The following is a 12,390-nucleotide window of genomic DNA, read 5'->3' as shown; positions in this document are numbered from 1 at the left end:
GGTCAGCTTTCAGTTTCATGGATGCTTCATGGGTTGGGCTATTTCCATTTGTACCACACATGGATAACCTACCCTGGTTTATTCTGGTCAGGACATCTTGTAGTCAGAGCAGAAGCTAATACAAGAGTGTTTTAATTTGGTTTTGCAACAGTGAAAAAGGAGCTTGGTTCAGACTGGTCTTAACTTTTTATCTTTTTTTTTTTCTTTTTTTTTTTTTCTTTTTTTTTTTCTTTTTCTTTTTTTCTTTTTTTTCTTTTTTTTTCTTTCTTTTCTTTTTTCCCAAAGGTCAAAAGCAACCTTTAAGGATCTTGGAGAAGATGATCTGGGAATTTATTCCTGTGTTGTTACAGACACTGATGGAGTTTCATCAGGCTACACAATTGATGAAGAAGGTAAACACACAGCATCTTCTAAGCATGCTTGTTTTGCTTTGCCTTCTGTTTCTTCCTGCTTTTGTGTTTCTTGTATCCATCATATCCATGTTTTACTTCACATCTTTTGCAGAAATGAAACGCCTGCTTGCTCTGAGCCATGAACACAAGTTCCCAAGTAAGTGAGTCAAACGTGTCTGTAGAGGAGAGTTTTGTGTGCACTGGGGTATGTATCACAAAGCTCCTGCCAGCATCAGATAGGGAAGTTGCTAGACTGCTTTTAGATGAGTGTTTTTGAATTGAAAACCTACGATCCCTTTATTTTTCTCTCTTTCACTCAGAGAATTTGTGTATTGCTGATATTCTTCCCGTTCTTTTGCAAGTTACTGATCTAAGTATATACTAAGTATATGCTCCATAATGGATTGAAAATAAGTATCCTAATGGTTTTATTTATTCTTCATAGCAGCTTTTTGTCCTTGCTTGGAATGCCTAGCCTGATCTGAACATGAACTTGAAAGATTATCTGCCCCTCTAATTTCATCTCAACTGAAATTAAAACAATTTAAAATTACAGTTAACAGAGCAAGCAGTGTAGTTATCTATATGTACAGAATTTTTCTGCTGAAATTCATCACACTCTTTTCTGTTCCACTTGGATTTGTAAACACCTTTCCTGTTGCTTGGCATTATACTTTTGCCAAGTCCACAGATTTATTATACCTTCATGATATCCTGACAGTGGCACAACTTTGTTATTTTCAGTTGAATATGGCTTGAATAACTGAAGAAAACAATAAATTATAGATGGAATTCTACTATACACAGCAAGATGAGACCTAAGTCTTACCTTATCTTCTCTCACTACCTACTCTTCTTTGTTCCAGGCACTAAAACTCTTGTCTGGGTTTTAACCCCTCCAGGTCTGAGCATCTGCTGCTGGCACCTCTGCCACCTCAGCCTGCATTGTTCTTCTCAGCCCCACCACAACCTGGCCGCACAAATTGCCTATCTTTCTGCACACATCTTTTCTCTCTGGGTCCTTTCCACATCAGCTCTGCTCTTCTTGATATTTTGATGGCCCACTGTTTACTCCCGCTCCTCCCAACCCTATCTTCACACTGAGCGTGAGTCATCACAGCTCCTTCCTTACTGCTGTCACCTGCCCTTACTTGCCCCAACCCTTCCCTCCTCAGCTCTTTGCCACATTCTGTGTTAATAACTAATATCACAAAAATAAGTTCCTCAGGACACAGAATGTGTGTTTGGGTTTTTTTATGTGTTGTTAGGTGTTAGTACACCCCCAGAGGTGCATGGAGCCTCCAGGGAAAGAAGGCGAAATCGGAGGAAGGGAAACTGTTCTTTGGGCATGCTAGGCCCTGTGAACACTATAGAATTATCAATTACAAAAGTATCAATTACAATTATAGGTTGAGGTATATCTTCCTTTATCTATGAGGCTAGGAAAATAATAATGAGCTCTTATGGATCAACATGAAATTTTGGTCATCTTTCTGAGTAATCACAGAACTGTGGGAGTGGGAAGGGAACTGAAGAGATCACTGAGTCCAACCCTGCTGCTAAAGCAGGTTCCCTACAATAGGTTGCACAGATAGGCATCCAGATGAGTGAATATATCCATAGAACAAGACTCTGCAGCCTCTCTGGGCAATCCATTCCAGTGCTTCATCACCCTTACCATAAGGAAGCTCTTCTACATGTTAGTATGGAACTTCCTATGTTCAAATTTTAGGCTCCTTGTCCTATCTGTAGATGCTGCTGAAAAGAACTTGACCTCATCCATTTGCTTCCCATCTTCATTTAGATATTTACGAACATTAATCTGATGAATGCCCAAATTACTGACAAAGAAATGAGTCGCTGCCAATTCTGATTAAACAAAAGTTCTTCCACGGTTTTGTCTGTACCTCTCAACTGCACTTAACTTAAACTTCTACTCAGAAACGTCTGCAGCAAGTAACTGTGGGAAAACGGGTTGCTCAGATAATGCAGTGCTACAGAACTCAACTGCTCACGAGCAGTGTATTGGTGTTGGGTGCAAACAAATATCCTAGCTCTTCACTTTAGCATTTTCTTTTAGGATTTTCTTTCAACAGCACATGGTAATTTGTGATGTTATACAAATAGGATGTGAAACCTTGAAAGCACCACGGCTGGAAAATTTCTGAAGACAGTTTGTGTTTAGTAAAATGGAAATATTTTGAAATAGGGCTATTGCTGGTGAAGGGCTGTTACACAGACCTGGTTCCTTTGGATGCAGGGAGTGAGTGGCCTTTTCCCAAAAGTGAAGCCTTTTACATCCTTTCAGCCTCTTCTTGAAAAGTTTCTGAGAGATATTTTCTTCCCTTCTAGACTGAGATATTCACTCTTAATTGCATACTGGGACTTTAACATTGCCACAGAGCTGACAGTGAGACAAAAGCAGAGCAGCCTGATGTCTGTTCTCACTTTCCTCCTGTTATTTCTGCAGGCTCTGTAGCATTTCTGGCGGTTTCTTCTGAGAAATTATGCAAGATATGACATTCCTTTTGTTTCTCACAAGCAATGCAGTAGGGGAAGAAGCTTCACAACTGGTTTCTTTAGTATTACTCTCCCTCTAGGGCTCATTTTTAAACATTTTCCTCTTCTGTGTTTTTTCATCACTCTCTTTTTTTGTTTTATTCTTTTCTCCCATGTCTTCACCACCCAGAAGCTTTGTATTCACCAGAGATGTGTTCTATGCTACCAAAACTGTGAGTGTGGGAGGGTGTAGGTTCATCAAAAGGGTGCTCATTTGAAAGGAAGATGCAGGGAGTCCTCACAGGTGGCCACCACCTGGTTTGGCAGTGGTGTTCACCCCCAGAAAGTATCCCATTGTTTAAAAATGTAGGACAATTAAGGTTGAAAAGACCTCTATAGATCACCTAGTCCAACCCCCTCTCCACCATGCCCAATGGCCACATCCCTCAGTGCCACATCCACACGGTTCTTGAACACCTCCAGAGATGATGACTCCACCACCTCCCTGGGCAGCCTCAGTGCCGGTGCCTCAATGCTCTTTCTGAAAAGAAATTTTTCTTAGTGTCCAACCTGAATTTGCATCGTGCAAAATGAAAGATGAATGATGCCAGGTACTACACCAGTCCCACTCTTTTTCCTGCGGTGAGGCTTCTACATAAGTGAAGTTTAGGAAAAACCCTGTCCTGGGGTTTGTATGGGAGGAGGTAGAGAGTGACACCCATTACCACACACTTAATCAGGTGTTTTGCAATGTGTTTGTGCACTCTTCTCAGTTACACCCTTGCAAGGCAGACTTTACACTGCTGTGAAAGTGGAGTTTGGGGCAGAGTTCACATCCAGCACATATGCTCCAATGTATATGATTTTGTTGGAAACTGGAGTGTCCACTAAGATGGGCAAAATGATGAAAAATAATAAAATGAGCAAATATCCCCAGATATCAGAGTATAAATGCCCCTGTTTAATGTTGCTGATTAAAATAACTTGATGGAAAGTTAAAGTGAAAGCATGCTGAGTATTTCTGCAAACAGGAACAAGGATAAAATAAGACTAGTTTCTAGTAGAGTACTCTTTACAAGAATATATTTCCTTCTTACAGCTTATTGAACATGGGGATTTCCATTCTTCATAAATAAACAAATGTTTATTACTAATGGGGAAATTTGGGGCATTTTGTGATACTTGGTGAATTCTGGAGGTAAGGGTCCCGCTCAGCAAGCATACCTATCAAAATCTCCCAACCTGCAGTTCAACAGCTGACTTTCTGATCTGCCTTCGTGCTTGTTTTGTTTTCTTTTTTTTCCTTAATGAGTCAGTTCACTGCCTTGCAACAACACTCAAGTGACTCATTCAAGATGTGTTTGCACCAGGCAGGTTCAGGTTGTGCTGCAGAGATGCTTGCAGTTTACCTTTAGCCCCGTGATAGAATGGAGGGACCACAGCACAATTCAAATTGTGAATGTCTCAACTCTGCGCAGACCTAGAGATAGAAAGATCAAACAATTCAGTCTTGCTGGTTGCTCTGTGTATATGTGGGTGGAGAGGCATTTCATTGATACAAAGAGTTACTGTGAGCTAGTTACCTTGCATACATTAACTGAATGGAAGAAGTGAAGAAAATAGCTGCTCCTATGCAGTAAAGTATATGCTTCATTCTTGTCTCTCTTCTTTGTAGCTGTTCCACTTGCCTCTGAGCTGGCAGTAGAAATTCTGGAAAAAGGAGAAGTGAGATTCTGGTTGCAAGCTGAAAAATTGTCTGGCAATGCAAAGGCTAACTTTGTGTTTAATGATAAGGAGATTTTTAATGGAGAGGTAAGGCTTTACGTTGCCTTTTTTGCATGTTTATAACAAATGAGCATTCATATCTCCAATACGCTTCCAGTTAGAAGTCAGTGCTAGTGCATTTTCATCAGAAATAATGTATGTCATTGAAAACACCACCCGCTGGAAAGACTTTGTCTATAGTTCTGAGTTCCAGCTAAATTCTACTGAATGAGTTTATAAACTTCCTTCCTGCCTCCTCCGTGAGTATCTCTTGGTCTGTTAACTAGTGGGGACTGCAGAAGGTCCTGAAATGTAAGGAAGAAAGTAGTTACTTACTCACAGGTAAGCAATTACCGTCATCTTCAAGGAATCACTGCAGTAGCTCAGATCATCCAGTGTCTTTTATTTACGGTCACTTGTGCTCTCATATGCTTTTGCTGTTTGGAAGAATGTGTTGCAGCAAGGGAAAATTCACACGTGTTTTTTTTTCCAGCAGCAGAGCTTGTTACTCCCAAAGACAATTCGTGGCATGTTTTTGTTGCAATACTGATAGTTAGATAGAGCATTCTACAGGGATGGAGGGCCAGAGCATTCAATACAAAAACTTAAATATGTGTTGACTCATAAGCAACAGTGTTCTAAAGAGATACAAATCCATACCTTTCTAATGAAGAAGATCACAGTACTCATCATAGAGCAGGACTGTCACGTGCTTCCATCATTAACAGATTTCTTTGGTTCTGTGTTTAGAGCTAGGGAAAGAGATAGTGGGAATGTGAACAAAGAAAACAGAATTTCCCCTAAAGATATCAATGTTTGCCAAATATTCTGTGATTCTGATATTCATTAATTAATTTATTTTCCATCCCTGAAGAAATATAAAATGAAGGTAGACCAGCATACTGGCCTTGTTGAAATGATTATGGATAAACTTGAGGATAAGGATGAAGGGACTTACACTTTCCAGCTGCAGGATGGAAAAGCAACCAATCAGTCCAGCCTGGTCCTCATCGGTGATGGTATGTGAATCTATGCTATGCTGTAGGCTAGGACAGTTAAACCAGGGTTGGCAGTCATCACTTTTCCACTGTTTTCCTGATTTAGTACTATTAAAAGTTTATGTCACAGCACTTGTCTGCCTCAAATAGAACAGAGAGTGCAGGTGAACTGATAGCTTTAAAGTGCCCAAAGGAAAGGGAATTGTTACAGAAATGTAAAATATCGAAGGCTGTCAGGGCTTGCTTTTCTACAGATGCAATGATATCAAGCCCAGCACTCATGCTAAAGCAAATTCCCTATATTAGATTGTGTAGAAAATGTGAAGTATTGCATTGCCGAGAGAAAGAATGACCCAGTGACAGGATTCTCTTTGACCTCCAAGGGACAGACTTGCACTGGTAAAAATAGTGCACTAATAAATCATATAGTACATATAACCTCATATGTGTTAATAATTTTCATTTCCAGTATTCAAGAAGCTGCGAGATGAAGCAGAATTCCAGAGGAAAGAGTGGCACAGGAAACAAGGTATGATAAGAATACTCATGATAATCATGCAATTGTGTTAGTTTAAGAGTTTGTTTATATTAATATACTCTAAATTGAAATAGACGTTTTTATAGAATCATAGAATCATTTGAGTTGGAAGGGACCCTTAAAAGACATCTAGTCTATTCTGTTGTATAGTCGCTTACCTTCCGAAGGAGAAATGGGAAAAGCAAAAAGACTTTAAAATACCACAGTATTCTTATGAAGAAAAACAGATTTGTCTTTGTTTTTGTATCACAAATACCACTGATGTGGTTTTAAAAAAAAACAACTGTCTGTGATTTTGAACAGGTCCTCATTTTGTGGATCAGCTGGGATGGGAAGTTACTGACGAGTGTAATGTGATGCTGAAATGTAAGGTAAGAGGTATAGAAAACAGTAAGTGCAGCATTCCAAGAAACACTTTGATCAAACATCTGTTTAGATGGCTAAGAGGACTGAATAGATGGCCTTTGGTTTTGGATTCCCAACTGCATATTGCATACAGACAGAGCCATTGAAAGCACCACGGGCTAATCATGCTGGGGTGACTGCAGGTGATCTGAGACTTGGGCAAAACCTACCTCTTTGTTCAGCACAAAGCAGCTCAAAAACTGACTAAGACAGTGGTGAAACCCAGACAGTTTGTACTCCAGCAGTATAATCGGTAAACTGCTTTTTTTGCAGAAACACAATATCTGAAAAAAACAGCGGTGCGTTGGTTTCTGTGCATGGAATAGAAGGAAAAGGCTTATGCAAAAGAACCTTCAGCAAGGGGAATATTCTCGTTGCATACTCTTTTGAGTATCACCACTCAGTTATTGGGCACTAGTTAGATACAGCTGCACAGCTTCCTAAGGGACAGGAGCAGGGTGGGATGAAGGTAACATTTGTTCTGGAGGAATACAGAGTGCCTGCATCAGGGCCATAGAGCTATCATCCCCTGACAGCTTTCTCATCAGTTCTAGGCAGTGAGCTAGGTCTGTCATCCAGTTCCCTGCACATCCTCCCAGGTATTGCAAGCAGAGAAAAAACTAGAACACTCTGCGTTCTTGCTGCTTATTTCAGATGAAACACCTTGGAATATAGCTTAGACGTTTTTCTTCAAGTCTGTCATCCAGCCATCCAGCCATCCACCTGCTGAGCAAAAGGGACCTTAATAGGTGTGATGAGTCTTTGTGAATTCAAAGACTTTCTGATTATTGCCTGCTTATGTGTGTCAAAGTCCCCTGGGCTGGATTCACTGGATCACTGGAGTCCTTGAAGCTGTTGATAACCCTTTTTCCTCTCTTTCCCTCCCTTCTGTTTCCTCCTTGCAGCCTTCATTTTAACTGTGAGGCCTCCATCAGCATCCTTGTAACTCATTACAGTCAGGTTGTAAAGCTTTAGCCGTTCTTTCATGCTGATCCAGGATTCAAACAAGCTCATCCATGCAACACAAGATTCATCTGACCAAATACAGAGAATAACTGTGATATGGCTTTCATCCATTTTAGGTGGCTAATATTAAGAAGGAAACGCATATTGTATGGTACAAAGATGACAGGGAGATAATGGTAGATGAAGAACATGACTTTAAAGATGGCGTGTGCACCCTGCTGATATCGGAGGTGAGTGACGGTCTGTGCTAGTCATGTTCAGTGTCATGAATTCAGATGAAAGATATGATCTGGTATTTCGACCGAACAATCAAAAAAGGAAGTGGGTTTTAAAAATGGAAAAACTCACGAGGCGTCTGCATTTTGTCTTCAACAAATTTCTCTCTTTAACTGTTTATTCATATTTTCAGGAAATGATGACAGAAGAGATAATAAGCATGACACTTCCTTTGCGTATCAGTTCACAACAAAATAAGGCCCCGTTTCTGTTGTGACTTGCACTCAGGAAGTGCTGCTCACTCTGACCCTCATGGGAGCACCCTCTTGAAAGAGACTTGCTTGAGAAAGGGAATAAACATCAGAGACCTGTGCAGATTGAATCCCTCCAAGTGCCCATCAAGGCACAGCCCAGCTGCCAGGCCCCATCCCAGAGCCCCAGCCTGGAGCAGGGCACTGGGGGCACCAGGGCATCCCCATACGTCAGGCACCTCCTTGGGGATGGGGAAAGGGTGAGGATGAGCTAGGACATAAATGAAGATTTTTGTACAGAAACTAATTTGAACACTGTTTTTACAGTTTTCTAAGAAAGACACTGGGATTTATGAAGTTATACTGAAGGATGACAGAGGAAAGGACATCAGCGAGCTGAAGCTTACAGACACAGGTCAGAGCCCTTTCTGCATGCTGTAAGCCAAGCAGCCTGTATGTGAGGTCAAGACAATACAGACAGCTGCACACATCACTTTCCTGTAGTTTCCTTCCTCCTGCATAAAAGATCATCTCACTAGAACAGTGCAGATTTTTCAGGATGAATAGTATTTGAATATGCCTTATTACATGTATAATTTTGGGAGAATGTGATGACTGGTGCTAAGCTAAATGATAACTTGTTTCCTCAGGGCTCATCTGTAGTGTAAGTCAACAATCATAAGAAGAAATTGTAGAACCAGATATTTTTATAAGATTTCCCTTTATGTTTTTGCATTCATATATTTTGAGACTTTTCCACTCATTGCAACCACTTAAATTTCAAAGCAACTGGGCAAAAATCAAGTCTGTTATAATGTATATACATATATATATACACATACATATACATATAATATATATACATATATATATATAGCTTAGTTCTGCTTCAGCAGTATTCATCAAGGTAAAATAAAGCCTGGGAACTGTGGAATAACAGGCAAATTTCTGCATTACTAAGCTTTCTAATGCTTTTTAAAGTGTAGATCTGACTTACTTTTGGAACTGCATGGGGAAATTATTTCAGAGGCAGTGCTTGTTCTATGACTGACTATGATTGAGCTGCAGACACAGTCTTAGTTTACGGATTTTGTCTCCACAGCTTTTGCAGATCTGATGAATGAAGTATGCAGAAGGATTGGTAAGCATCTAAGTCACTTCTCTGATACATGACTCGTGACACTCAGTGAATGGCTGCATATAAAGATGTGTTCTTCTTGCAGCTTTATCTGCGACGGATCTGAAAATCCAGAGCACAGCCGAGGGCATCAGGCTCTACTCCTTCGTCACCTATTATGTGGAAGATCTGAGGGTAGGATGGGTGCACAAGTAAGTGCCAAAGCTTTGCAAAACTCAGTGTGATATGGTGTTTGTAGACACAGAAAGAACCTAGATGTATGAGAAAGACTAGGCCCAGTTGTCTTTCCATCATCCCTCATGAGTCAGGGCTGCATTGCTTCAGAGAACTTCCTACTCCTGGATGGGAGCTGCTTCTTCCTCTGAAGTGGTTCTGAGCAGTGACACGTATATAATCTGTGGTACTGGCAAGCTCTGTTAGAGATCACTGTCTCTGGTTCAAAGATACCTGGCCTGGAGGCCTGCTTGTCTAGAAGCCATAATTCACAGGAGCCGGGGCAAAAGGGCACATCCTCTTCATGCATGGGTTCATGTTTTGGAGGCAAAGCAAACTTTAACATGTGCCCAGGGCAGTTAAATCCAGACAGGGCCCCCTGTGAGTTCTATGAGCCTAAATGGGACAGACAGGAGAGCTGAGACTCTAAAAATGAACTTGAACGCCCAGCTCCCCATAAAATTAATGGGAGCTGTGTACCCAAATCCATGTGACAGCTTTGAATTCTCAGTCTGTGTAAACAGTTGTACTGGAAAACACAGAGAAATGAACAACTCAGTTTACTTTATTATTAATATTCTTTCTGTTTCACTTCCTGTGGACATGGTGACAGTTTGAGGTTTCCCCCTTTCTTGGCACCCATTTCTCATGGTATCTATCTCCAGGAGTCCAAAATGTTTGAAAACTGGAAGTGAATATGAATTGTTCTGCATTTTTTTTTCTCTCTTCATTTTCTCTCTTTTTTTCCCCCCTATATTTCTTTCTTGTCCCTGTCTTTTTTCTATTTAATTTTTAGAAGTTAATTTCATCTTGAAACACATGAAATTGATCTTTGACTCTCTAGCACACTCAAAGCTATGAATTAAAAAGAAAATGAACAGCTTGCTTGAGAAATATCATATCCTTCATCCAAGGCAATTGACTTCCTAGCTAAGAAGCTGAAAAATTGATCTTTTTTTCTGTGGATGAAGATGTACTCATGTCACAATGTGTTTGACTGTAAAAGCCAAAGCACAACAGAACGTGAGAAAACACTCAAACTAGGCAAGCACCATTTGTAACAAAAGTAGGATTTTTTGCAGGTACAGCCTTATATAGTCCCACTGTGCCCAAGCAGAAATAAACTTATGCTAAGAAGAGAATGTGAGCATATGAGGATGCAGATTACCAATCAGACTTTAAAATTTGTATAACATATCTGTGGCTTGGGTAGTAGACTCAGATGCGTCTTCATTCTGTAGACTTTGAGGAGAAATGGTAACTGAACAGAAAAAGTCTGTCATAACAATTCTGCCCCTTTGGTCTACAGTTGAGCAACAATTTGGCTTCAAAAGCCTCAAAATGTGATGGCATACCATTCTACCTTGGAAGTCATTTAGTAACTGCAGACATTTATCACAGAAAATCCTGTTTATATTCTGCTAAAATGAAGGAGTAACGCTGTTTTGTATTTTTCAGTGATACCCAGATTAGGTTTACAGACAGAGTGAAGACTGGTGTCACTGGGGAACAGATCTGGCTGCAGATCAATGAACCAACTCCACAAGACAAAGGCAAATACACAATGGAACTCTTTGATGGTAAAACCGCACACAAGAAGACAGTGGATCTTTCTGGGCAAGGTAGGCTGTTCACACTGTTAATATTACCTGAACACAGGTATAGCACTGAGGTGGAGTGGGCACTTGCTACAGACCTGGTACCTTTTGGGTTGTAGGGTCTCTGCATGTTGCCTTCAGCTTGGCATCCTGAGATAGTGTCATCCATTTGCCCCGTGCTGTTCTTTCAAGTTATAGATTATAATTGACTTTTTTCTTTTCCAAATACCAGCCTGCAGCTTTACTTGGAGTTGCCTACAGAGATGTCCGCACAGTTTTTGAGTTTTCCCACAAAACCCCATGCATTGATTGGCAATGTGAAACACAAGTTGTAGCATTGAATGCCTTTTCGGTCTCTTCCTTTCAAATAATATTTACAAGAGAAAGTGAAGGACAAGTTTGTTCTGTTACTTTTGATGGATATAACAGGGCTCCGTATTCTTCAGAGATGTCAAGACTGATCCCTTTTTATCAGCACAATGAATCATAGAATCATAGAATCATAGATTTACTCAGGTTGGAAAAGACCTTGAAGATCATCAAGTCCAACCGCAGCCTAACCAGTAGCCTATCTCTTAAAAAACAACCACAAAACAATACCACAACAACAAACCTCTGCTAAATCATATCCCTGAGTACCACATCCAAACGGCTCTTAAACACATCCAGGGATGGCGATTCAACCACCTCCCTGGGGAGCCTATTCCAGTACCTAACCACCCTTTCTGTAAAGAAGTTCTTTCTAATATCCAACCTAAACTTGCCCTGGCGCAACTTGAGGCCATTTCCCCTCGTCCTGTCACAAGTCAGTAGTGAGAAGAGACCTGCCCCACTCTCACTGTAAGAACCTTTCAGGTACTGGAAGAGCGCAATAAGGTCTCCCCTCAGTCTCCTCTTCCTCAGACTAAACAGCCCCAGCTTCCTTAGCCTCTCCTCGTAGGGCTGATTCTCCAAGCCCTTAACGAGCCTCGTTGCCCTTCTCTGGACCTGCTCCAGTACCTCCATGTCCTTCTTGTGCTGAGGTGCCCAAAACTGGACACTACTCGAGGTGAGGCCTCACCAATGCTGAGTACAGGGGCAGGATGACTTCCTTAGTCCTGCTCACCACACCATTCCTGATACAAGCCAGGATGCCATTGGCCCTTTTGGAATGTTTCAGAAACATATAAGATTAATTTGATTGTCTGATGGAAGCTCTTACTCTGAGAGAGCTCTCACATCCCAGGGAGCAGATTAACTGCTTCAGAGTGGCTGGCTTTCCATCTCCTGTGTTTCTCATCCCTAAAGCTTTGCTCTGGGCCTGTGAGCTCTGTGGAAGGCCACTAACCTTACAGTCACCTCCAAATTGCTCCTTCTGTATTCTATCCTCACCTTCTGAGAAGAAGAAATTTTTTCTTCCCTTTCAAAGTAGG

General features: G+C 41.0%; 1 protein-coding gene across 1 annotated transcript in view; it reads left to right on the top strand.

The window, feature by feature from the left end:
• The window catches only part of MYOM1 (myomesin 1), a 66,231-nt gene that overhangs the window by 45,572 nt on the left and 8,269 nt on the right, over positions 1-12,390 (top strand). The window contains exons 23-33 of the mRNA XM_072328612.1: positions 286-392; positions 505-549; positions 4,567-4,703; positions 5,530-5,674; positions 6,123-6,182; positions 6,495-6,562; positions 7,679-7,792; positions 8,357-8,444; positions 9,132-9,170; positions 9,253-9,358; positions 10,839-11,002. Of these exons, the coding sequence (XP_072184713.1) occupies positions 286-392; positions 505-549; positions 4,567-4,703; positions 5,530-5,674; positions 6,123-6,182; positions 6,495-6,562; positions 7,679-7,792; positions 8,357-8,444; positions 9,132-9,170; positions 9,253-9,358; positions 10,839-11,002 (1,073 nt within the window). The remainder of the gene's footprint in view (positions 1-285; positions 393-504; positions 550-4,566; positions 4,704-5,529; positions 5,675-6,122; positions 6,183-6,494; positions 6,563-7,678; positions 7,793-8,356; positions 8,445-9,131; positions 9,171-9,252; positions 9,359-10,838; positions 11,003-12,390) is intronic.

Source organism: Excalfactoria chinensis, chromosome 2 (genome assembly GCF_039878825.1).
Source record: "Excalfactoria chinensis isolate bCotChi1 chromosome 2, bCotChi1.hap2, whole genome shotgun sequence".
NCBI lineage: Eukaryota > Metazoa > Chordata > Aves > Galliformes > Phasianidae > Excalfactoria > Excalfactoria chinensis.
Note: the sequence above shows the minus strand (reverse complement) of the source record. Positions and strands in the feature narration are given on the sequence as shown.